General features: G+C 43.8%; 1 protein-coding gene across 10 annotated transcripts in view; it reads right to left on the reverse strand.

Annotated features, from left to right (window-relative positions):
* The window catches only part of MCF2L (MCF.2 cell line derived transforming sequence like), a 337,829-nt gene that overhangs the window by 107,501 nt on the left and 203,783 nt on the right, over positions 1-26,545 (reverse strand). For all 10 annotated transcript variants that reach the window (XR_010319082.1, XM_023553214.2, XM_023553210.2 and 7 more), the window contains one exon: positions 23,027-23,110. Coding sequence is in view for 9 of the 10 variants with exons in the window: in XM_023553214.2 (XP_023408982.1) it covers positions 23,027-23,110 (84 nt within the window). In the remaining variant the exon portion in view is untranslated. The remainder of the gene's footprint in view (positions 1-23,026; positions 23,111-26,545) is intronic.

Here is a 26,545-nt window from a genome sequence, read left to right on the forward strand (position 1 = left end):
TTGGCAGAGTACTGGGTCAGTGGAAAAGAGGAAGACCCTCAATGCGGTGGATTGACACAGTGGCTTCAACAATGGGCTCAAGCATAAGAAAGATTGTAAGGATGGTGCAGGACCAGGCAGGGCCTTGATCTGAGGTACACAGGGTCACTGTGAGTCGGAACTGACTTGACGGCACCTAACAACAACAATGTAAATCCAGTGCCGTCGAGTCGAATCCGACTCATAGCGACCCTATAGGACAGAGTAGAACTGCCCCATAGAGTTTCCAAGGAGCATCTGGCGGATTTGAACTGCTGACCCTTTGGTTAGCAGCTGTAGCACTTAACCACTACGCCACCAGGGTTTCCAACAACAATATATTAGCCAAAATGTGATTCTGCTAATTTACATCTGAAAACCTGTATTTGAAATACTCAGCCACAATCAGTTGCTTTAGAATGAAAATTTTCACATTTTTCCTGAAGGAAAAAGATCATCTGGATCCCAAGTTATTAATTTCTTTGGAAAATCTTAAACAAGAAATAAACGAAAACCTCATGGCAGTACAAGTACGACACCAAGAAGGCATTACACTCTGAAACAGAGCATTATATGAGAAACCAGGAACTCCACATTTACTGAATGCCTTTGTCGATACAATTTGCTCTTCACAATGATTTACCTTTTCACACGCATTGGTTCAAACGTCGTGCCCATCGAATTCCTTGAAGCAAAACCAAGAAAGCAGCAAGGTTAAGAGCGTGGCTCAGCTCCTCAGGCTAACAGTGAGGACACCAGAGAAAGCCCAGGCCAAGGAGCAGACCTAGAGAAAGGCAGCCGGAACCCTAGACAAAAGCACCGTGTAAATGTAAAATTCTTTCTAGAAAGAAAGGGCTGTTATGCTTGGGCAACTGAAACAAGAAATTCAGGTTTCCGAAAGAACAAACAGCAGAACAAAGTATGACAGTCCTCCCCAACACAGTTCCTCGTCACCTTTCCCTGTGTGCTCATTTTTCCATCTATCATTTCAAAGTTTCTGAAGTTTGGCCATTCTGGAACGCTCCTGAAATACGGCCTTCAAATGTGATATAATTTGGGGCTATACATATATAAACGCACTGCCATCGAGTCAACTTCGACTCATAGCGACCCTGTAGGACAGAGTAGAACTGCCCCATAGAGTTTCCAAGGAGCTCCTGGCGGATTTGAACTGCCGACCTCTTGGTTAGCAGCTGTAGCACTTAACCACTACGCCATCAGGGTTTCCATATATGTGTGTATATATATACACACACACACACACACAAACACACACACACAGGAACCCTGGTGGCATAGTGGTTAAAAGCTATGGCTGCTAACCAAAAGGTCAACAGTTCAAATCCACCAGGCACTCCTTGGAAACTCTATGGGGCAGTTCTACTCTGTCCTATAGGGTCACTCTGAGTCAGAATCAACTCGACGGCAATGTGTGTGGTTTATATATATATATATATATACACTGCCAACTAGTTTAAAGACTCAGCACATATTTATTGCATTTCTACTGGAGGGTCTACTGGATGCCCTCACTTAGTCCCCAGCAAACCATAATCTACACATTTATTAATTTTTGCAAATGAATTGGTGGCCTGACCACAGGGGTCAATCAACTCATGAATGGTTTTTTCAACATAAACCCTACTGTAGGTGGGGCCTGTGAACTTCTTCCTAGTTTGATCTGAGGTACAGGTTGTTCTCCATCCTCCTGGGTCCCAGACTGGGCTTCATGAGTGGCGGCATCTCTGGAACTCAGGGCCTCTCATTAGCAAAATCCCTGAGAGCCTCTTAAGATTACTGTTACGGATTGAACTGTGTTCCTCTATACCTATAGGGTCTGTTTGTTTCTTTTTTACACCTGTGTTTATAATCCCATTTGGGAATGAGTTTTGTTTAAGTTAATGAGGCAGTATTAGTATAGGGTGTGTTTTAAGTCAATCTCTTTTGAGACTTAAAAGGAGCAGATTAGGCAAGCAGAGATGGGGGAAGAGAGATGCCATGCTAGTGAAGATCACCCAGAAACTGAGAACCAGAAGCTGAAAAGAGACAAGGATCTTCGCTCAGAGTCCATAGAGAGAGATTCTTCTTCTAGAGTCTATGCCATGAATTTGGACTTTGGGCCTCCCAAGCTGTGAGAAAATAAATTCCGTTACAGCAGACTAGATAACTAAGCAATACCAGTCCACCCTGGTTTGCCCAGGATTGTCCCGGTTCAGTCCTGTGTTATGGTAAACTTCTCCATGTCAGGCAAACTGAGACAGTGGCCACCTAGACCTCGTCTCCTGAGGACAACTCCCCCACAGCCCTCCCATCAAGTGAAGCTCTGTTTCTCACTTCCCTCGCGTATCAGGTGGGGTGGTAATTTGTGTGATCTCCTTGCTCTGCGTGGTCACTGCTAAGCCATTTCTCCTCCCCTATCAGGGTCACTATGAGTTCGAATCAACTTGACAGCAACAGGTTTTTTTTTTAATCCTTCAAAACTGGAGCCCTGGTGGCACAGTGGGTGGTTAAGCACTTGGCTACTAACTGAAAGTTCCCTGGGAGAAAGATGTGGCAGTCTGCTTCTGTAAAGGTTTACACCCTTGGAAACCCTACGTACGAGGCAGTTCAACTTGTCCTATAGGGTTGCTATGAGTTGGAATCAACTCAGTGGCAATGGGTTTGGTTTCTTTGGTTTGGTCCCTCAAAACCCTCAGTTCCTTTGACATATATTTGTTTAATTTTATCTCTAGCTTGCTGTCATGGATTGAATTATGTCCCCCCCAAAAATGTGTGTATCAATTTGGCTAGGCCATGATTCCCAGTATTGTGTGGTTGTCCTCCATTTTGTGATTGTAATTTTATGTTAAAGAGGATTAGGACAGGATTGTAACACTCTTACTAAGGTCACATCCCTGATCCAATGTAAAGGGAGTTTCCCTGGGGTGTGGCCTGCACCACCTTTTATCTTACAAGAGATAAAAGGAAAGCGAAGCAAGCAGAGAATGGGGACCCCACACCACCAAGAAAGCAGTGCTGGGAGCAGAGCGCATCCTTTGGACCCAGGGTCCCAGCACAGACACGCTCCTAGTCTGGGGGAAGATTGATGAGAAGGCCAACAGAAAGAGAAAGCTTTCCCCTGGAGCTGACGCCCTGAATTTGGAATTCTAGCCTACTTTACTGTAAGGAAATAAATTTCTCTTTGTCAAAGCCGTCACTTGTGGTATTTCTGTTACAGCAGCACTAGATGACTAAGACAGAATTACCCACCTTCTTGCTGCTATCATCTATTCATTGTTTCCCACCCCTTACCTGTTCTTCCCCTAATTCACCCACGATGTCAGCACTTGGATCGCTGTCTACATTTCCACCATCATTCCTCACATCCGCAAGCAAGATGTTCTCTTAAACATCAGGGTTTCTCACCTCCTAAACTTCCTTACCTCCTAAACTTCCTCACCCTTCTTTACCAGTTTATATTCCATAATCCAACATTATCTCTTGTACCCTTCTGCCTTAGCAAGAGCAAATCTTAAAGCCTGAGTAAACCCAACTATCCACCTAATCCAAGCTTGCTCCTGAATAGCTGAACCCTGAGAAAAACACAACCAACTCTGAGGAGAGTTCTTATTTTACAATTACGGCAATAAATCACAAGGGCCTACACTGCTGCCCACAATTCTGCTACGGTTCTCCTCAGATGTTTGCTTCCCTGCTCACTAAAACAACACTCTCTTCCCACTTAGACCTCTCACACCTACCTTCCTTACCCTTCCTCCCATAGCTAACAATTTTGCCTCATGCTTCATGGAGGAAGGAGAATCCCATTAGACAGGAACTCCCTCAGCTTTCTACCACCTCACTTCCAACCAAAATGTAACTGCTGTTACAACAGTCCAAGTTGCCTCGTGCCATCGAATGCCAGCCTCCCTCAGGTATCCTAGAGTCTACTCCCTCTTCCTTTATTTATTGAGGACCTCAGTTCTACAATGATCCACACTCCTCCCACATCATCAGTTTTTCTTTCTACTGGCTTATTCCCAAGCACAGCTAATCACGCTTTAGTATTTCACAATTAAAAAAACTTTTTTCCCCTAACTCCACCTCTCCCTCTAGCTACCACTCCATTTCTCTATTGCCTTTCACTGCTAACCTTCCTGATCAAGGTATATAATACTCTTTCCTACATCCTCACCTCCCACCTCTCTTAATGCATCCTTCTCCACCTCTGAAATACTGTTGTCAAGGACTCCAATGACCTCCATATTGCCAGATCTAATGGACGCTTCTCAGCTCTCATCTTACTAGACCTCCCAGAAACTTTTACCACAGTTGGCCACTCCTTCCTGAAACAATTTTCTATCCCTGACACTAGCTTGGAGCTCTGGTGCCACAGTAATTAAGAGCTCAGGTTGCTAACCAGAAGGGTAGCAGTTCGAATCTACCAACCACTCCTTGGAAGTCCTCTGGGGGCAGTTCTACTCTGTCCTACAGGGTTGCTATGAGTTGGAACCGGCTAGACAGCAATGGGCGAGGTCACTTACTTTGGCTCTCTGCAGAACACTCTGGAAAACCTGGTAGGTGCTCTGTTTATTTCTCTGCTTCTCTCCATTAGAATGTAAAATCCCCAAGAGCAGGGACTCTCTGTTATTGTCTCCTATGTACCCAATACTCAGTAAGTTGTCCATCACACAGGAGGTGCTCAATCGAGACTCATTAAATGAAATGAATATAATATTCTTAAAGGTCTATAAGCTGACAGTCTTCAGACAATGTGATCGTAGCAATACAGCTATTTTCCCCAACTGTGATCTCCTTCCACAAAAACTTGTGAGGGCAGTATCACTTCTTAGGACTCTGTTATAGGTTAAATTGTGTCCCCCAAAGTGATATGTTGAAGTCCTAACCCCTGGTACCTGTGAACGTGGCCTTGTTTGGATATAGGATCTGTGAAGATGTTATCACTTAAATTAACATGAGGTCATATTGGAGTAGGATGGGTCATAACCCAATATGAGCGGTGCTCTCATAAAAGAGAAGATGACAGAGAGAGAAAACGGCCAAGTGAAGGCAGAGATGGCAGTGACCTACAAGCCAAGGACTGTCAGCGGTCGTCAGAGGCTGGGAGAGGGGCACGGAACACATCGTTCCTCACAGCCTTGAGGAGAAATCAGCACTGAAACCTTGGTTTCGGACTCCTAGCCTGCAGAACTGTAGGACAATAAACTAGTGTTCTTATAAACCACCTGCTTTGTGGTACTTCTACAGCAGCCGCACAGCTAACGCTGACCCCTTCCTAGGGCTGAGGGGTATGAAGAGGATAGCAGAGCAAGAAGAGGGATTTTGAAATAAAACACTTGGGGAAGTTGAGTAAACCAGAGGGACTGAATGGTTAACAGCACTCTTCTGTGGAAAGAACCACAGGGTCTGAGAGGGCTGAGCTTGTGACCTGGATGTCAAACAATATATGCCTCTCTTGTCCTCCAAACTACCAAATACTACATGGTCCTACTCATCATCAGGGGTCTGGGGTTAAATAAGGCCACCTAAGCCTTCTCTGGAGCCCGGGTAGCACAGTGGCTAAGAGCTTGGCTGCTAACCGAAAGGTCGGCAGTTTGAATCCACCAGGTGCTCCTTGGAAACCCTATGGGGCAGTTCTCCTCTGTCCTATAGGGTCACTATGAGTTGGAATCGACTTGACAGCAGTGGGTTTGGTTTTTTTGGTTTAATCCTTTTCTATCCCAAAACATCCAAGACATTCTGGGACCATAACAAGCTTGGAAAGTGAGAGGAAATAACTTGGTCTGAACATTTGGACGGAGAACCAGATCCCACCAAAATATCCCTGGTAATGCCTGCAACGAAGCAAAGGTTCACGTATTTCACCGGAACTATGGGAGAAAGATGCTGGGTTTGTTTTACAATCAAGGGGTGAGAAATAGAAATAAAGGGCAGAACACATTACTAATTTCCAGCGTGTAACATGCCCTGGGTAGTCTCTTATTTGGGGAACTGTCTGTATTTTAAGGAGCCCTGGTGGCGCAGTGGTTAAGGGCTTGGCTGCAAATGCAAAGCTTGGTGATTTGATTCCACCAGCCACCCTGTGGGACAAAGATGGGGCATTCTGCTTTGATAGAGATTTACAGCCTTGGAAACCCCATGGGCAGTTCTACTCTGTCCTATAGGGTCACTATGAATTGGAATCCACTCTATGGCAATGGGTTTGGTTTGTTTTTTTTTTGGCCTGTACTTTAGTTAGAAAAGGGCTTTCACATTATGCTAAGTAAATAACCCAGACACAAAAACAACAAACATTGTATGATTCCACTCACACTAATCAGAACAGGCAAATTCTCAGAGACAGAAAGCAGACTGGAGGTAGCCAGGGGCTGAGGAGTTACTGCTCAGTGGTACAGGGTTTCTGTTTGGGGTGATGAAAAAGTTTTGGAAATACATAGAGGTGACGCTGAACAACACTGTGAATGTACTTAACACCACTAAAATGCACGCCTAAAAATGGCAAATTTTATGCTATATATACTTGACTACAATAAAATAAAAAATAAGAGCTTTCACTGGTAACTCTGTTCCCAAATATCTTTCTCTTTAGGTCTTTTATTCCTCAATCATAAATTCTCCGACTCTGGTTTTAGGTTTTGTGATTGGAAAAGGAATGCTCTTCATTTTCCCCTAAGTCTTCTGTTTTAGGTTACAATCATATGAGAAAAGGGATCCCATATGCTTAAACTTGTTTTGCACAGATCCCAACAGATAGGTGCTTAATAAAGACGTCAGGTGATGTAGCAAACGAACCAGGTAATTACGCCACCACCTGAATTTGTACACAACTCTTCCTAATTATGGTAAAGTCTGAAAGCAACAAGTATAATTGGAAGTTGGCTTAATTATGTCACAAAACTTAACTCTACAAGTCTTTTAAATCTGTAAGAGCCAAAAGGAACAAATTCCTCTTGATGGAAGACTGATGACTGTAATCAGGCTCCCGCAGCTGTCTCACACCTACAGCAAATTTCAAACGACAAGCATGGAAATTATGACGGCAGCTGGGAACAGATTTTGGGGGATTACCGCTCAACTAAAGCAAATATTAATGGGAAAAATACCTGTGGGGGAGGGAGGAAATCGAGTGATGAATTAGACCACTTTGCAAGGAATCCTTTCAAAGTCAAAGAACTTAAGCCATCTGCGTTTACTTAGGCTGAGACGGTCAGACACTTGACTTAAATGGCCACTCAGGAGCCGGGGGAGGGAAGGAGACACAAGAAGGGGAAGGTACTGACATGACATTCAGAGGTCAGTAAATGCCAATAAGAACCAAAAGTAACTTTATGACTTGGCAAATTGCTTTAAGTTTTAGTTTATTTGGCAAAGCAATCCAGTTTTTAGAATGTTGGCAGACATCCGGGGTAACGGTGACAAATTAAGAATTGCTCGTCTATTGAGAGACAGCATATGGGATACTTACTGCATGAAAGCATTTTGTAATTTTGGTTTTATTATTCTTCCTTGGAATTCTAGCTCTCATATGCAGCCCAGCTTCTTAACATAGTTTCTCACATGTGGTTTTTACTCCAAGTTCTCTCCGAACTGGAAAGTCCTCAATTAAGGGCAACATACTCTGAAGCCAAAGCCCCATAACATTTATTACAAATTTCCAAGTTGTGATTTGCATTTTTCTGTAATAATCAGGGTCAATTTCTTTTCTCTCAAAAAAGCGTATACTTAGGAGGGCAGGAGACAATTTCACTCACTGTTCAGTGACTCCAGAAGTCTTCTACTTAATGTTGAGTAATTAAAAGGGGGGGGCACTGAATCAATTCTGACTCATGGCGACCCCACGTGTGTCACAGCAGACTGTGCTCCATAGGGTTTTCGATGGTTGATTTTTTGGATGTAGGTTGCCAGGTGTTTCTTCTGAGGTGCCTCCGGGTGGACCTGGACCTCCAACCTTTTGGTCAGCAGCCAAGCAAGTTAACTGTTTGCACCACCCAGGGACTCCATTGACTAAATGAAAAGGGGATACCTTGGGAAACTATGAACCTACTCAATGACACCACAGCTCAAGAATTTTCCAGAACCACTCTTTGGGATTTGCCTAAAGACGCTTCCCTTAAAACATGATTTGGTAACAGCAATTCCTCGTCTGTTGAAAACTCACTTATTATGTAAAAAAGATTTTAATTTGTAGTTAAAGTTTTCCGATAAAGGTGAATATTATTATTTTTGGTACGCAAGTAAAATACAGCTAAAAATAAAGCTGCTATTCACATCATTTTAAAGGATAGAGGAGTTTTTGTATTTATGGAACCCTGGTGGCACAGTGGTTAAAAGCTTGGCTGCTAGCCAACAGGTTGGCAGTTCGAATCCACCAGCTGCTCCTTGGAAACACTATGGGGCAGTTCTAATCTGTCCTATAGGGTTGCTATAAGCCAGAATTGACTTGATGGCAACAGGTTTTAGTTTAGATAAGGCTTATAAGTAATGGCAGCATAACCAGTTGAAGTGTATGGCCTCCTAAGATAACAATTTTGAATGAAAATTTTAATTTGTGTGAATAAAGTTGTGTAAATTAATTCTGACTCATTTCTTCCCAGTCCCTCGGTGCGTGCAGTCCCTTCAGGTCAAGTCGTGTAGAGCTAGATGGGCATCCTGACTCTTAAGTCTAGCACGAAAGGTCAATAACATCATTTCTGTCTGTTCTCTCAACAGTGTAAGTACAGTAACATTACAATTATTACGGCCTTCAACTTACGGTCTACAGCAGAGGAGAAAAAACACCAACTGTAGAATCCTAGAGAAAATTGTGAATTTTTAGTACATAGTAATTTTGTGTGTTTTTATATTTTGTTAAATTCAGATGGAAAACAGACCAAAAAAAAAAAAAAAAAAACACACACACACACACAACGACCCAGAGATTAATATGTTAGAAATGTAGCGGAACAGCACATTGTTATTATGTTGTTAGGTGCTGTCTAGTCAGTTCCAACTCATAGCGACCCTGTGTACAACAGAAAACACTGCCCGATTCTATGCCATCCTCACAATTGTTACTATGTTTGAGCCCACTGTTGCAGTCACTGTGTCAATCTGTCTTGTTGAGGGTCTTCCTCTTTTTCACTGACCCTCCAAGCACGATATTCTTCTCCAGGGACTGGTTCTTCCTGATAACGTGTCCAAAGTACCTGAGACAAAGTCTCGCCATTCTTGCTTCTGAGGAGCATTCTGGTTTTATTTCTTCCAAGATAGATTTGCTCACTCTTCTGGCAGTCCATGGTATATTCAAGATTCTTCACCAACACTATAATTCAAAGGTATCAATTCTTCTTCAGTCTTCCTTGTTCACTGTCCAGTTTTTGCATGCATATGAGGTGATTGAAAATACTATGCCTTGGGTCAGGCATACGTTAGTCCTCAAAGTGACATCGTTACTTTTCAACTCTTTAAAGAGGACTTTTGAAGCAAATTTGCCCACTGGAACGCATCGTTTGATTTCTTGACTGCTGCTACCATGGCCACTGATTGTGGATTCAAGTAAAATGAAATCTTGACAACTTCAATCTTTTCTTCATTTATCATGATGTTGCTTATTGGTCCAGTTGTGAGAATTTTTCTTTATGTTGAGCTGTAATCCATACTGAAGGTTGTAGTCTTTGATCTTTATCAGTAAATGCTTGAAGTCCTCTTCACTTCCAGCAAGCAAAGTTGTGTCATATGCATATTGCAGATTGTTAATGTCTTCCTCCAATCCTGACGCCAGGTTCTTCTTCATACAGTCCAGCTGCTCGGATTATTTGCTCAACACACAGATTGAATAAGTATGGTGAAAGGATATAGCCCTGATGCACACCTTTCCTGATTTTAAACCATGCAGTATCCCCTTGTTTTGTACGAACAACTGCCTCCTATGTACAGGTTCCACATGAGCACAATTAAGTGTTCTGGAATTCCTATTCTTTGCAATGTTATCCATAATTTGTCATGATACACACAGTCAAATGCCTTTGCATAGTCAATAAAACACAGATAAACATCTTTCTGGTATTCTCTGCTTTCAGCCAGGATCCATCTGATATCAGCAATGATATCCTTGGTTCCACGTCCTCTTCTGAATCTGGCTTGAATTTTTGGCAGTTCCCTGTCGATGTACTGGTGCAATCATTTTTGAATGATCTTCAGCAAAATTTTACTTGTGTGTGATATTAATGATATTGTTTGATAATTGCCAAATTCTATTGGAATGGGCACCTTTCTTTGGGATGGGCACAAATATGGATCTCTTCCAGTCAGTTGGCCAGGTAGCTGTCTTCCAAATTTCATGCCATAGAGGAGTGAGCACCTCCAGTGTTGCATCTGTTTGTTGAGGCATCTCAACTGATATTCCTTCAATTTCTGGAGCCTTGTTTTTTTGTAAATGCCTTAAGTGCGGCTTGGACTTCCTACTTCACTACCATCGGTCCTTGATCATATGCTACATGCTGAAATGGTTGATTGTCAACCAATTCATTTTTTGGTACAGTGATTCTGTGTGTTCCTTCCATCTTCTTTTGATGCCTCCTGTGTTATTCAATATTTTGCCCACAGAATCCTTCAATATTGCAACACAAGGCTTGAATTTTTTCTTCAATTCCTTCAGCTTGATAAATGCCGAATGTGTTCTTCCCTTTTGGTTTTCCAACCCCAGGTCTTTATACTATTTTGTCTTCTAAGGCTGCCCTTCGAAATCTTCTGTTTGGTCCTTTGACTTCATCATTTCTTCCTTTTGCTTTAGCTCCTCAACATTCAAGAGCAAGTTTCAGAGTCTCTTCTGACATCCGTTTTGGTCTTTTCTTTCTTTTCCGTCTTTTTAATGACCTTTTGCTTTCTTCATGTGTGATGTCCTTGATGTCATCCCACAACCTGTCTGGTCTTTGGCAATTAGTGTTCCATGTGTTGAATCTATTTTTGAGATGGTCTCCAAATTCAGGTGGAATATACTCAAGATTGTCTTTTGGCTCTTGTGGACTTGTTTGAATTTTCTTCAGCTTCAACTTCAACTTGCATATGAGTAATTGATGGTTAGTTCTGCAGTCAGCCCCCAGCCTTGTTCTGATGATATTAAGCTTTTCCATTGTCTCCTTCCACAGGTGTAGTCAATTTGATTCCTGTGTCTTCCATCTGGCAAGGTCCACATATACAGTCGCTGTTCATGTTGTTGGAAAAAGGTATCTGCAATGAAAGTTGTTGGTTTTATAAAATTCTACCATGTGATCTCTGGCATTGTTTCTATCACCAAGGCCATATTTTCCAACTACCGATCCTTCTTCGTTTTCAACTTTAGCATTCCAATCACCAGTAATTATCAGTGGCATCCTGACTGTATGTTCAATCAATTTCAGACTGTAGAAGTTGGTAAAAATCTTCAATTTCTTCATCTTCGGTATTAGTGCTTGGTGCATCAATTTGAATAATAGTCATATTAACTGGTCTTCCATGTAGGAGTATGGATATTGTCCTGTCGCTGACAGCACTGTACTTCAGGATAGATCTTGAAATGCTCCTTTTGATGATGAATGTGATATCATTCCTCTTCAATTTGTCATTCCCGGCGTAGTAGACCATATGATTGTCCAATTCAAAATGGCCAATACCAGTCCATTTCAGCTCACTAATGCCTAGGATACTGGTCTTTATGCATTCCATTTCATTTTTGATGAGTTCCAATTTCCCTAGATTCATATTCAGTACATTCCACGTTCCGATTATTAATGGATGTCTGTAGCTGCTGCTTCTCATTTTGAGTCGTGCCACATCAGCAAATGAAGGTCCTGAAAGCTTGACTTCATTCATGTCATTAAGGTCAACTCTAAGTAAGCAGCTCTTCCTGGGTCCTCTTCTGAGTGCCTTCCAGCCCGAGGGCTCATCTTCTAGCACCGTGTCAGACAATGATCTGCTGCTACTCACCAGGGTTTCACTGGCCACTTTTTAAAAAAATTTTTTTATAGAAGTATATCGCCAGGTCCTTGTTCCTAGTCTGTGTTAGTCTGGAAGCTCCCCTGAAACCTGTCTGCCATGGATGACCCTGCTGGTATTTGAAATGCTGGTGGCAGAGCTTCTAGCATCCCAACAACATGTGAACCACAAACAGTAAAACAAACTGACAGATACTCTGTGGGTGGAAGAGCACAGGAGGATTAAACAAGAGGTGCTCACATAAATGATTATAAAATCCACACCTGACCACCCCCTACCTGACTGTCAAACAGGAATGTATCTGGCTATGAGTTACTACAGAAGTCGTTCTGCTCTGCACACTGAGATATGCAGGATCAAACTGGTCGGATAAGTGAGGATGAGAAGCTGCACAGGGCCCAAAGGCAAGGAAACAAACAAGAAAACTCGTGCTATATAAGAAAATACTTGGTGGGTGGAAATTCCTAATGAAACATTTCCAAAGGTAGCCTGTTATCAGCTGCCTAATAAAGACAAGTATTCCGCACTACACACATTTCGTGAGTTTGGGAAGCTGCAAAATTGGCCACCTGCTTAGAATGGCAGGCTTCAGCTATGCACAAAAGACCATTTTACTTCTGTCTAAACCAGTCGTTCCTAACTAGGTGTGTTTTGTCCCCGGGGGAAACTTGGCGATGTTTGGATGTGTGTTTGGTTGTCACAACTGGGGTGGGGCCCGTGCTATTGACATCTAGTGGGTAGGGGCCAGGAATGCTGCCAAACACCCTACAATGCACAGGAAAGTCCCTGCAACAAAGAATGGTCCAGCCCTAGAGGTCAACAGTACCGAGGTTGAGAAACCCTAGTCTAGGCTTTTGTCATTTACGAAGTGTCTTCACACACCACATTATCTCATTTGATTGTCACAATTCAGGGAGGTAAGCAGTAGGACAGACAGCCTCATTTTACAGATAAATAAAATGGACGCAGAGAGGCCAAGTGGCCTGTTCAAGGTCACTACAGAGCTTGACCATAATTTGTGTGTGTGGGTGCGTGTTTTAGGTGAAAGTTTACAGCTCAAGTTAATTTCTCATACAAAAATTTACATACATTGTTTTGTGACATTAGCTGCAGTCCTCACAATGTGACACCTCACAATGTGACAGCACACTCTCCCTTTCCACCCCAGGTTCCCTGTATCCATTCAACTAGTTCCTGTCCCTTCCTGCCTTCTCATCCTGCTTTCGGACAGGAGCTGCCCACTTGGTCTCGTGTATCTGATTGAACTAAGAAGCACATTCCTCACATATATTATATTTGTTTTATAGTCCTGTCTAATCTTGTCTGAAGAGTGGGCTTCAGGAATGGTTTCAGTTCTGGGTTAACAGTGTGTCTGGGGACCATAGTTCTGGGTGTTCCTCCAGTCTCTGTCAGACCATTAAGGCTGGTCTTGTTACGTGAATTTGCGTTCTCTACTACATTTTTCTCCTGCTGTCCTGGACTCTCTGTTGTGTTCCCTGTCAGAGTGGTCATTGGTGGTAGCCAGGCGTCATCTAGTTCTTCTGGTTTCAGGCCGGTGGAGTCTCTGGTTCATGTGGTCCCTTAGTTTTTTGGGCTAATATTTTCCTTGTGCCTTTGGTTTTATTCATTCTCCTTTGCTCCAAGTGGAATGGGACCAATTGATGTATCTTAGATGGCTGTTGGCAAGCTTTTAAGACCCCAGACACCACTCACCAAAGTGGGATGTAGAACATTTTCTTAAACTTTGTTATGCCAATTGACCTAGATGCCACCTGAAACTATGGTCTCCAAGCCCCAGCCCCAGCTACTCTATCCCTCAAAGTGTGTGGATGTGTCCAGGGAACTTCTTAGCTTTTGCTTTGGTCCAGTTGTGCTGACTTCCCCTGTATTGTGTGTTGTCCTTCCCTTCACCAAAGTTGATCCTTGTCTATCATCTAGTTAAAGATCTTCCCTCCCCTTCTCTCCCTACTCTTGTAACCATCAAGGAATGCTTTTTTCTGTGTTTAAACCTTTCCTTGAGTTCTTATAATAGTTGTCTCATACAATAGTTGTCCTTTTGTGACTAATTTCACTCAGCATAATGCCCTCCAGATTCATCCATGTAGTGAGATGTTTCACAAATTCATTACTGTTCTTTATCATTGTGCAGTATTCCACTGTGTGTATGTACCATAATTTGTTTATCCATTCATCTGTTGATGGGTATTTAGGTTGTTTCCATCTTTTTCCTATTGTGAATAGTGCTGCAATGAACATGGGTGTGCATATGTCTATTCATGTGACAGCTCTCTTGACCATAATCTGATCTCTGGGCTACTCCTCGGTGTGGACAGGTCTTCCCATGAGATGTGATGTGGGGTAGTGTTCTGGGTAACAGATGTGCTGTCTTGAGTCCTTCATGAAACAGAGACTGGTATACACATAGCAAAGTAACAATAAAAAGTACCCTGAGTGAAATCAAATGCTGGATAGATCAGACAGTAAGAACTCACGAGGAAAAGAAAGGAACTGAGTTTGTTTCATGGGGTAATGAGTTTCCAGTACGGGAAAGTTCTCTTCTGGAACCTTGGGGAGCAGAGACCATGACATAATTTCCTGCATCTCTCGGTTGGTTACTTATCCTTTCCCCAGCACTCCACTTCTACCTGGTACTGGAAATTGCTTCATTCTGTCTTACTCTATGGTCTGATGCTGAGCCTGTCTTCTCCACAGCCCACCCAAGCTGGTTATCCTTCCTTGAAGCCCGGAATAAGTTCCTGTCTCTATTTTTATGCCCTTCTGGCATCTAACACCACATCTTATTTTAAAATACACTTAGTATCTGCTGAACTGAATGCTCTCTTGAGAGAAGAAAACATTTAAAAATCACCTAATAATATGAAAGAGAACTGATAAAAGTTGGTATTGGTTTAAAAGTTTAAATCAGGTCAATGCAGAAACTAGATGACCATATACCTTGTGCCTTTCTCCTCAGCACACTCAAACCCTGTCCAGTTCTCAAATCGAGCCCAAATTTTACCTCGTTCATGGAGCTTTCTCTCAACATCCCAGCAAATCCTTTCTTTCTGTGGACCTCTGTAGAGTCTGTAGTTCCTATCACATGACTTTGTAACTACATAGTCTCTGAAGGTTCACAACTTGAGATTTCTTACCCTGGGTGAAAGGACTATGACTCATAGTCCTCCATACCCCCGCTATACTCATCATTCTTTCAGAAAACCTGAAGTAACAAATAACTAAGAGAAGGTCTATTGTGTTTAAGGGAAAATCAAGTGAAAAATTCTGCTGTCCTAAAATTCTCAAATCTTGGTGATGAGGATGATGGTGGTGGTGGCATTTAACACTTACTGAGCACCTGTACGTGCCAGGCATTAAGACATTTAGACCTTCCTACCTTATGGGGTTGTTGTTACTATCGTTATCCCCATTTTACATTTGAGGAAATGGAGCTATCAAGAGGCTGTAACTTACCCAAGTCACAGAGCTAGTAATTGGCAGGGTCAGGGCTTCACTCCTGGTAGTCTAGCTCTCAACTTCCTCTCTAATAAAAATAACAGCTAATGTTTATTGAGACTTGTGTCCAAGGCACTGTAATAAGTACTCTGCCTGATTTAATCTTATCTGAACTTCACAGAAACCGTAGCATCCACATTTTATGGAAAACTGAAGGTCTGCGAGGTTAAGCATTTTGTAAGAAGACACAAGCAACGAGAAGGAGAATTGAAGTCTGAGCCTAGAGCCTTTTGCTCAGGACCCTGCTCTTTACGGCTACACAATAGGACACACCCCTTCTATCTGGACTCTGACACCTCTCTCACCCTTCAGCCTTCAGTGTGAATGATTCAGGCAGTTAATGGGAGGAGCAGACTGTGTGTCCACAAAGGCAAAAATAATCAAGAATTCATGTGACAGATATTTACTTTAAATGTTTGATTTTATACACAATTACTTATTTCCCAAATCCCAGACAACTAGTGGGGAAAGCAGGGTAGCAGGTAATTTAGCTCATGAGGTTAAGTGAGTTGGTTTTAGAGCAAATGCCCTTATGAGGATACCCATTGCTGTTGAGTTGATTCTGGCTCATAGTGACCCTACAGGTAAGAGAAGAACTCCTCATAGGGTTTCCAAAGAGCAGCTGGTGAATTCAAACTGCTGACCTTTCGGTTTGGAGCCATAGCTCTTAACCGCTGTGCTACCAGGGCGCCATTACACGGATGGAGAGTTTGAATCATATAACATACCAACTATTCCAAGAGGTGGTACAGGCTGAACAGGCAGAAAACTTTAATGGATTATACAGTGGAGTGAAGACGCAGATTTTCATAATTCACTGCTAATCTTGGCAGCAATATACATGAGTTTAGGATCCCCAATGTATAAGACTTGTTTTCTCCTTGGTTGTGTCTTTGAAAAATTACTTTGTTCTGAACAAAGACCCGGGATGAATTATTTATAGAGTCAAGTAACAAGTAAACACCTGCATTCATACAGCTGCTTAGCTGTGCAGACCCCAACCTCCAGGCCAAGCACGGGGGCTTGTCCTTACCTGTGAGCCACCTGACGATTAGAGCATGCCTGAATGTATACATGACAGTAGGTAAATGCAGGGCACGTAAATGTAAAACACAAATTTTATCTTGAAAAGAAAAAAATGCTGATCCCCACTCCTTCCTGATAACTTGTATTTCTTTGCACTTCACATAAGCCATTCTGTGCACCAATGGACCAACGAGATAAGCACCAGTCAGTAAAACGGAGCTGAGCCTGTAAACTCTGGGCTTCAGCACAATGAGGGACAAACACCCCTCATGACCAGCGCACGGTGGTCAGTGGGGATGGAAGGGATAGGTAGACGAGGATCTGCATTTCATTTGAGTGCAGTGAGGTGACGCTAATCTCAGTGGGGCGGGAAGGAGAACCCCAACTCAGGGTGGAGATGGCAAAGCAGCAGAAACAAGGAAACATGTTAGCGCCATAGTGGGTTAGATGATGGCCTCCCAAAGATATATCCACATCCAAATCCCTGTAACTGGAGACTGGTGTTTGGAAAAAGGGTCTCTGCGGATGTAATTAAGGGTATTGAGATGTAGAAACTGTGCAGGATTAACAGGTGGGCTCTAAAGCCAACGAGAAGTGTCCCTCTAAGAGAAAACGGAGGTAGATTTGAGAGACGACACAGACACATGCAGAGACAAGGGCAGAGACTGGAGTGATGTGGCCACAGCAAAGGAAACCAAGGAATGCTGACAACCACCAGAAGCTGGAAGAGGCAAGGAAGGGATCATCCCTAGAGCCTCAGGGGGTGCGTAGCCAGGGTGACACCCTGACTTCAGACTTCTGGACTCCAGAACGGTAGACTGTTCAGAGAATAAATTTCTGTTGTTTCAAGCCACCCGGTTTGTGGTCCTTTGTCACAGACCCATGGGGCAGTCACACAGGTACAAAGAACCTGCTGGCAGGGACTGGACTGCCACAGTCACATCTGGACACGAACATTACCAGCAGGGTTACTGCACAAAGTGGGGAGAGGGGGCAATTAATGAACTACAGAATTCACTAGGAATTGGTTAAAATCCATGCACGTCTGCCAAAGAAGTATCTACCTAAATTAATTCATTTCAGAAATGTTAACATAACAATAGCCAGAACGATGGAGAGCAGCATTGCTTGTCAAAGGAACTGCGTCCAGGTAGAACCACAATTTACATCTCAGGACAATATTCCTTCGGTAGATACTTACTCAGTACCCCTGTGGCCCAGGCACTGCTCTGAGAGCGGAGAGAATTCAGCAGTGTACGTCAGACACAAATCCCAGGGCTCATGGAGCCTCAGTTCTACTGGAAGAGACCGACACTAAAGAAATAATAAATTATACCGTACATAAGAAAGCAGTAAGTGGTTCAGGCTGTAAAGCAGGGAAGGAGCAGGGAGCCTGGAGGGTGCTAGCTCACACAAGGTGGTCCAGGAAGACCTCATCGCTGAGAAGGTGCGTGTGAGCAAAGACTGAAGTCAGGAGGAGATGTGGAGGGAAGCACGGCAGGCAGAGGGAACAGCCAGTGCAAAGGCCCTGAAGCTGGCATGGGCCTGATATGCAGAAGGAACAGTGAGGGGGCCGGTGTGGTTGCAGCCAAGTGGAGGAAGGGGTACAGGTGTGGGTAACATCAGAGGGTAAAGGGAGCAAGAGGCCAACCGTGAGGTGCCTTCTAAACCACTGCAAGGACTTTGGACGGGAGCTGATGGAGGGTTTTGGTTTGACTTCATAGAATCATAGAGGCTGCGTGGAGATGAACCTCAAGCAAGTCAAAGGAAGGAGGGGGAAGACCTGTTAGCAAAGACTGTGATGTTCCTGGGCCAGGGCGGCAGCAGTGGACATGGTGATAGCTGGCCAGTCTCCTTCTATTCTGAAGGCAGAACAGCCAGGATTTCCTAATGAACTGGATGTTGGGCATGAAAAAAGAAGACGACTCCAGGTTTTTGCATGAGAAACTTGGAAGTTTAGAGTTTCTGTTAACTGTGATGAAAACTGAGGATGGTTCAGGCTTAGGGACAGGAGATGAAGACCATTTTAGACATTTAAGATATTGTACTAGTCTTCTACTGTGAACAAGTTATCACAAACTTAGGGGCTTCAAACAATACCATGAGCTCGTAGATCTGTAGGTCAGAAGTCTGGCATGGTGTGACTGGGTTCTCTGCTAAGAGTGCCACAGGCTGGTGAGGGCTATGGTCTCAGGTGAGGCTTGGGGCTCTTTTCCAAGCTCACTCAGCTCGTTGGCACACTTCAGTTCTTTGCAAGTACAGGACTGAAGTCTCTGCTTCCTTGCTGTCAACTGGAGATCCTCCTCCACTCCTAGAGGCCATCCCTATTTTCGCCATCTGGCCCCTCCTTTTTTTTTTTAATTGTACTTTAGATGAAGGTTTACAGAACTAGCTTCTCATTAACAGTACATGTATTGTTTTAAGACATCGGTTGCCAACCCCACGACGTGTCAACGCTCTCCCTTCTCGACCTTGGGTTCCCTATTACCAGCTGTCCTGTCCCCTCTTGCCTTCTAGTCCTTGCCCCTGGGCTGATGTGCGCTTTTAGTCTCATTTTGTTTCATGCGCCTGTCTGATCTTTGGCTGAGAGGTGAACCTCAGGAGTGACTTCAGTACTGAGCTAAAAGGGTGTCTGGGGACCATACTCTGGGGTTTCTCCAGTCTCTGCCAGGCCAATAAGTCTGGTCTTTTTTTGTAAGTTAGAATTTTGTTCTATATTTTTCTCCAGCTCTGTCTGGGACCTTCTATTGTGATGCTTCTCAGAGCAGTCAGTGGTGGTAGTTGGGCACCATCTAGTAGTGCTGGACTCAGTCTGGTAGAGGCTGTGGTAGTTGTGGTCCATTAATCCTTTGGACTAATCTTTCTCTTCTGTTTTTGGTTTTCTTCATTCTCCCTTGCTCCAGATGGGGTAAAAGCAGTGGAGTATCTTAGATTGGCCCCGCCATCTTGAAAGCAACAATGGAGAATGTCCCTTATGTCGATTCCCCTCATACTTTGGCTCTGCTATGCCAGGGCTCATCTGATTAGGTCAGGCCCACCGAGGATAATCTCCCTTTCTTAAAGTCAGCTGATTTAGGATCCTTAACTAGATCTGCAAAACACCCTCATGGCAGCATGTGGGTTAACGTTTAACGTTTGGTTGTGTAACTGAGGAAAGGTGTGTGTACATCAAGGCAGGAGGAAGGTACCTGGGAGGTGGAGGAGCATCTTGGGGGTTATCCTAGAATTCTGTGGAATAACCAAATGGAGATGGCAAGGAGGCAGCTGGATATACAATCCTGGAGCTCTGAGAAAGGTCAAGGCTAGAGTCACAAGTTTGGGAGTCATCAGTGTATGAGCCACAAACCTTTCCAGGACCATTAAAGGGGTGCGAAAAAGTTGGGGAGATGAGAAGAACTAGCAAAGGGGACTCCAGGCACTTTTTCTTAAGCTCTTCACTGCAGTTGGCCCGTGACCCATGCTGATGTTCAACCCATGCGCAATGGGAGATCTCAGTATTTCTGAAAGTACACTCAGTTTTCTCCTCCATTAAATCAACACCTTCTTCACAGCACTCATTCACCTATGAAAAGTACACTCAGTTTTCCAGTTTTCTCCTCCATTAAATCATCATCTTCACAGCACCCATTCACCTGTGAAAAGTAATGAAGCTGCCCTTGTTGCTGACAAATCGTCTCAGGGGATCCATTTCTCCGGCTTAAAATCCTGTTGTTGCTCTCTTGGATTCAGATTAGTCCCACGAAGCCCACAAACTAACGCTCGCTTTCCCTCCATTGACTCGGCGCCACACTTCTGCTCAGATCCCACATGCCTGGGGGAAGACGGGGCTGGGCTTCCTGTAACTGCCCGGAGCTCAGAGGAGCATCGTGCAGCAACGGGGAGGAGAGGAGAACGAGGATCAGCCTGGCTGTGCCCCAGTGGGGACGGAAGGCTGGCTCTTTTGGTTCAGAGGTGCAGGAGGGAGGCACCCCATTCTGCTAGCCAGGAAAGGAGGGTCTATGCTGTTAGATGGGGACAAAGTGGGAAGGCAGAGGGCTGAGCACCTGAAAATGTATTTTTTCTCACTACTACGAGTAAACCAGTTGCCATCGAGTTGATTCTGATTCATGGTGATCCCATGTGTGTCACAGCAGAACTGTGCTCTGTAGGGTTGTCAATAGCTGATCTCTAGGTCTTCTGAGGCATCTCTGGGTAAATTCAAACCTACAATCTTTCAGTGAGCAGCTGAGCACGTGAACCATCTGCACCACTTTGATTTTCACGTGCTAGATTCTCCCAAATTGACAGGAAAAGGAATATTCGGTGAAACCTGTGAGAGCTGCAATCGATGGGACAGCCTTGGGTCCCTGGGTCTTGCAAGTTTTCTGCTCTGAGAGGGTGCAGTCACCATTTTTCTATCACTCTCTATTCAGCTGAAAATTTTTATTTGCACTTTCCTTCTCTGACAGGTTTCCGCCTTACACAGATTTTGCTGTACAGGTAGCCTCTAACTTACGACGTATTTGAGTTACCGGGGCCGCACTTACGACTGCCAGTGTATCTGGAACGTATTTTCCTGGGAGGAAGTTACGGGAAAATACGTGCAGGGGACGTAGAAAACATTGCTGAGTTATGTGAACTCGCTCCAAGCATTCGATCAAGATTATATAAAAGAATAAAAATTATTTAGTTAAAAAAAAAAAAAAAAGACTATATAAAGGACAAGATTTGTCCACATGGCAAGAACGCTGATACTGGGGTGTGGAACTGCTCTCAGATCTTAAAGAAGGGGAACTGACAGATCAGGACTTAATGGATTTTGAAGAGAAAGAAATGGGGAAGAAGGAAGAAATAATGAGGAAGAGGAAGGAGAGAAGTTGTAAAAAAATGTTTACAGGAGAACCATTGGCTGGGGTTTGTTCTAAACTCAATCGGGGGCTTCAGTTGCTTGAAAACATGGACCGATCGCTGATGGTTTTGCTAAAGTTGACAGAAATTCTGAAAGCAGTGAGATGTTACTGTAATATAAGAAGAAAAAAAAGAAAAGGACCACACAGTCAACTCTCACTAATTTTCTGACTAGAAACGCCATCCCCATTCCCAGGGGTAATCCAGATGGTCCAGAACCTTCCACAAGTGGAGTTATTGTCACAACTGACAAAATGCCAACCACGTCCAACTCTTCTCCATCGTCAGAGTAAATCTTTTATGATTTGTGTATTTTTTTATGTATGTATTAAAATATATCTGTAAGTTTATATGTAATGTTTCCAAGCCCCAAAGGCAAATAAAGATCAGGTTTATAAACATACTAATAATAAAAGGCAATAATAATGAAAACTAAAAAAAAAAAAAAATAAGGTATTCGACTTATGTCAGATTCGACTGACAGTGGAGTTATGGGAACAGAACCCCGTCATAAGTTGGGGACTACTTGTATATATACAGCAAACAGACACTATGCTCTAACTTATAAATGTATGTTTATATATGTATTATATATTTTTAATTAGTCTTGGCTGACAGATTTGTCCAGATAAAAAAGTGACATAGCACTACATTGTACATACAGAAATTACTGAATTGGTGTATGTTCTGCTGTGTATATTCTCAACAACAAAAATAAATCATAAAATGAAAAAAAAAAAAGATAACTCTCCACTGAGGGCAGTGTTACTGCGGGTGCTTCCGATACGCGGGGCAATGAAGGGCCTGTCGAGCCTCGATGCAGAGGCCTCTTCCCAGAGGCTGGGAGATGAGGGATCTCAATGGAACCTGTCCAACAGGGCTGCTACACTCTCTGCAGGCTTCTGCCAGAGGCAGGGCTTACGGTATCCCAGCTGACCAGAGACGGGACCCAAGAGGAACAGCAGCAGCTTGCAGAGGGGCTGAGGGTACCACAGTGACAACCACCATGCAGGCAATCCTCAGGACAGGGGACATGCTGCCAGCCAGCTGGATCAGAACCCATTGCTGGTGGCACCCTGCTCCTTGCTCGCTACCTGCGGACACAATGGAACATTCCCCCAGCAGATGGTGTAGGAGGAAACTGGGTCTTTTCTCAGTCAGAAAAGCCCACCCCGGCACCTGCACACAGCAAGAACTGAAACTGATCCTACCATGGTCAACCAGTTCTGCCACTTTTATCTGTCACAAGGGAAGATCTAGATTTCCAGAGATCATGCATCAAGAGCTGCCAGGGCTGTGTCTGTCCCCAGACACTGACTCACCTCCACCATGTTGCTTCCTGGTGGCCACCAACCCCTACGCAAAACGCCTCATGTACCAACTAGTACTGAGCTGCCCACAAGATCACTGGAGTCATTTATTTACTGGGCCTCACTGAGGTTAAATCCAATGTAGACTGAATGTCCCATTGCATGTCTTTTTCCACGTTCCAACCATGTGAAATGAACTGATGACCTAAGGCCACACAAGGATACCAGAACTGGGGGGAGCTCCAACAAAGCTTGGGCCCCATGCATGCTGTTTTCCTCCCTCCACCCTGACCCCACAGACACTGGCTCCCAAAACTCACCAGACAGGTATGCAAACCGCTTCTTCAGCTGGTCTTGAATGTCAGCAGCACAGAGCGGGACAATGTCCTGGTGCATGATTTCATCTGAGAAGAAAGAGCAAATAGACACACGTGCTGTCATTTAATGGAAACTTTGCCTCATGCTCCACAAATGCCAAGTCTGGATTAGCCACACACAGCCACGCACATCAACAAACACCTAAAGGGAGACAGGTCACGTGTTTGGAAAAAGAAATTCCGGTTTCAAACACATGAAAACCTTTGTTTCTCAGAGTACAAAGAGCTGTGTGCTGAGCGATTCACCATCAATTTTTAAAATGTGGTATGTAAGAGTTCGAAAAAGGGAGACAGAGAGATAGACTGAGAGAAATAAACAGAGAGAGCAGACAGACACAGCCAGGCAGAGACAGAAGCAGGTAGAAAGAGGCACAGGGCAAATAGTAGGAAAAGGTTAGGATCCTGGAAAGGACTGACTCATAAGACAAATACATAGCGAACAGCATTTAGAACAAATACTTTTGGTCTTAGGAGTTTCCATCTGCATTTTTGAGATGGTCCAGGAAGCTCCAGGGGCTCTTGTCTGTTGCAAATACAATGACTTGCTAGTCAATGAGGAAAATCTTGCAAATGTAAGGGCCCACATCCTCCACAGTCACACATCAAGGGGTACTCACCAGTCTGCACCACCCCTATGGCTTCATCAATTGCCTGACACGGATGAGGCAGAATGGCAGCAACAAATACAAGGGTTACCCACAAAGTCCCTAACCTCAACAATGACTAAAAAGGTGGCTTCTAGTAATCTGCATGTTGGATGTATCCAGAAGAGGAGTCTGGGAATAAACACCTCCAGCCATACCGTGCGGAATCAACTAGAAGTAAGAAGGTTTGCAAGACTCCTCGAGGAATACAGACTCAACCAGAGATTTCCAGTCACTACAGTAGAAAAGCTAGGGCTTTGGCAGGCGTACCAAGAAGCGTGACGCATTTTCTTTGTGTCTTTAGGGACTTCTGCATTTCAGAATCAACTCCAGACTATATTACACGTGATTTCTAGCCAATGATTTTATCTTGCCAGATCCCAGGTTTGTAGGAATTTTTTAGTCTTGAACATTAACACAATTTCTCTATAAAAGACATGTTCTGGCTCGTGACTCATGGATGACTTGGCAGTGACTTAAAAGGTCAATTCTTCTACACCCAGTTTAAGACCCAGGCAATGAACGGCCTGCAGATATGGGTCATGGAGATCTTTTAGCCTGAAAATTTCCAGTGGCAAAAATATTATCCATGTGGCATCAGTCTTAATTCCTTCTCTTCGGGTCTTGCAAACAAGTGTAAACATGGGTGACACAGAGTCACCACAGATCCCTGGACTGTGTGTCAATTGTGAAATTATGAGCTGCCATGATTGGCTGATCTGTCATTTCTGAAGACAACTCCGATGTTGACGAAGAAGTGACCAGGGCCATAGTGTCACCAGCCAGTCTAGAGCTAAAGAGAGCACCTGTACCATCCGGTGAGGAGTCAAGGATACAAGTGGAAGTTAACGCTCACCCAACTCAACTCATCAGTTGCTACCCTTGAGTCTCATATGGGTCGCTCAACGGCACGGGCTGTCATTTCCTAACACGTAATGAAACGTCTCATTCTTTTGTGATTTCAGAAACAAAAACAAGGTTAGAAACAATAGCTCCAAGAAAGCTTGAATTAATAATAATACAATAAAAATCCACCCGGGGCTGTTAATGGGTTTTAGACATCTCATTTTGGTTGGAATGTATATTAGATGCAGTTGATAACAGCAGCCTCGGATAGGTTTCTAGAAGGTCAGCTTTTACAATTTCCTCTTCTCCCTCTCAACAGGAACAACGAGGCATCAAAGTACTGGAACTGGTGTGTCTTTCCTCCACGTCAGCCTCTGCCAAGCCCAGGAGCAGCACATGTTGAAACACAGACCACTGGGAAGCAAGGGTCTTCTAGAAGTGTTTAAAAATTCCAGGGGCAGCAGGAAATATGCACGGATACTGCTTAGCCTGCCAAGTCCTTTAGTAACTGGGGACTGTCTGGACAGTTGTGACACCAACGTCAGCGATAAGCCACTGATAAACTGGGCTAGGCCAAGGCTTACCAGCATTACCGTGCCATGATCTAGAAAAGCACGCTCTAGATCTCCTAACATGACTCAACTTCAAGATTTCATGAACTCATCAGGAAAAAAAGACATCGAGTGTCAAGGTGGCTGATGGTATAAATTTCTCTGGTAATTCTTAGGCGTTATTCTGAATGATACTGAGTTGAGGAAGCTTTCAAGATAGAACTTTCTCTTATGAGTATGCTTTTGCATTCCACAACTCATTTCTGGACATTATGGGGTATCTGCAAAATGTCTTTTTTCCACTTTGGTGACAGAACTGCTATTATCAATCACCATTTTATTTCTGTGAGCCATTATAAATGTGAAATCTGGTTCCATCAGGAGACACCTACAACGATCTCCTGGCCCCACCGCCTCTCCTCTCCTCACAAAGGACCAACCACACTCAATTCTTACAGTTTCTTAAATGGGCCAAGGTCCTTTCAGCCCTTTGGGCCTCTGCACAACCCATTCCCTGTTAACATTTTCCTGGCTCTGTCTGCCAGTCCAAACTTACTCAATTCCCTGCTGAGATGTCATTTCAAGGTGGCCTTTCTCAGACTGGTGAAATCCATACAAAATGTGGAGTTAGTTAACAGCAGTGTAACGACGTTAATTTCTCAGTTTTGACAACTGTATCCTGGCTCGGAAAGGTGTTGACATTAGGGAAAACCAGGTGAGGGATATAAAGGAACACTCTGCACTGTCTTTGCAACTTTTCTGTAAATCTAAAAGTATTTGAAAATACAAAGTTTATTCTAAAAAACAGCCTAAAAATAAAAAAAGGAGGCCTTTCTCAACCTCCAAGTCTGGGCACATAGTCCCTCGAGCACCCTGTGTCTCCTACATAGCACTTCACCAAGACCAAAACCCAAACCTGTTGCTGTCAAGTCGAGTCCAACTCATAGCGACCCTACAGGACAGAGTAGAACTGCCCCATAGGGTTTCCAGGAAGCGGTTGGTCGATTTGAACTGCCGACCTTTTGGTTAGCAGCCAAGCTCTTTAACCACTGTGCCAGCAGGGCTCCACACAGTACCTACCACGTGTATAATGTATATCCAGCACTCAAGACTATGACAAGAACTGCATCCTGGGTTCATCATCCTATCCCAGGACCTGGTTTAGTGATTTGCCTAAGGGGGCAGCTCCAAGAACACACGCTGAGCGGCTGAAGCAAGAGGCAACAGAAAGCTTGATAAAGTTTCAGCGTAGCATTTAGAACTCAACAAATCCACTAAGTTCTTTGTGATTTCCACACACTCTGGTTCCAGGACTTCTGGTCTGTCACAAGCTCTGTGAGGTGAAGACCCCATACACAGCAAACCCTGCGAAAGCTGGAACCTGCGTAGGCGGAAATCTGTCAGAGAAGGAAAACACAAAC

The sequence above is a fragment of the Loxodonta africana genome, chromosome 23, assembly GCF_030014295.1.
Source record: "Loxodonta africana isolate mLoxAfr1 chromosome 23, mLoxAfr1.hap2, whole genome shotgun sequence".
Lineage (NCBI taxonomy): Eukaryota > Metazoa > Chordata > Mammalia > Proboscidea > Elephantidae > Loxodonta > Loxodonta africana.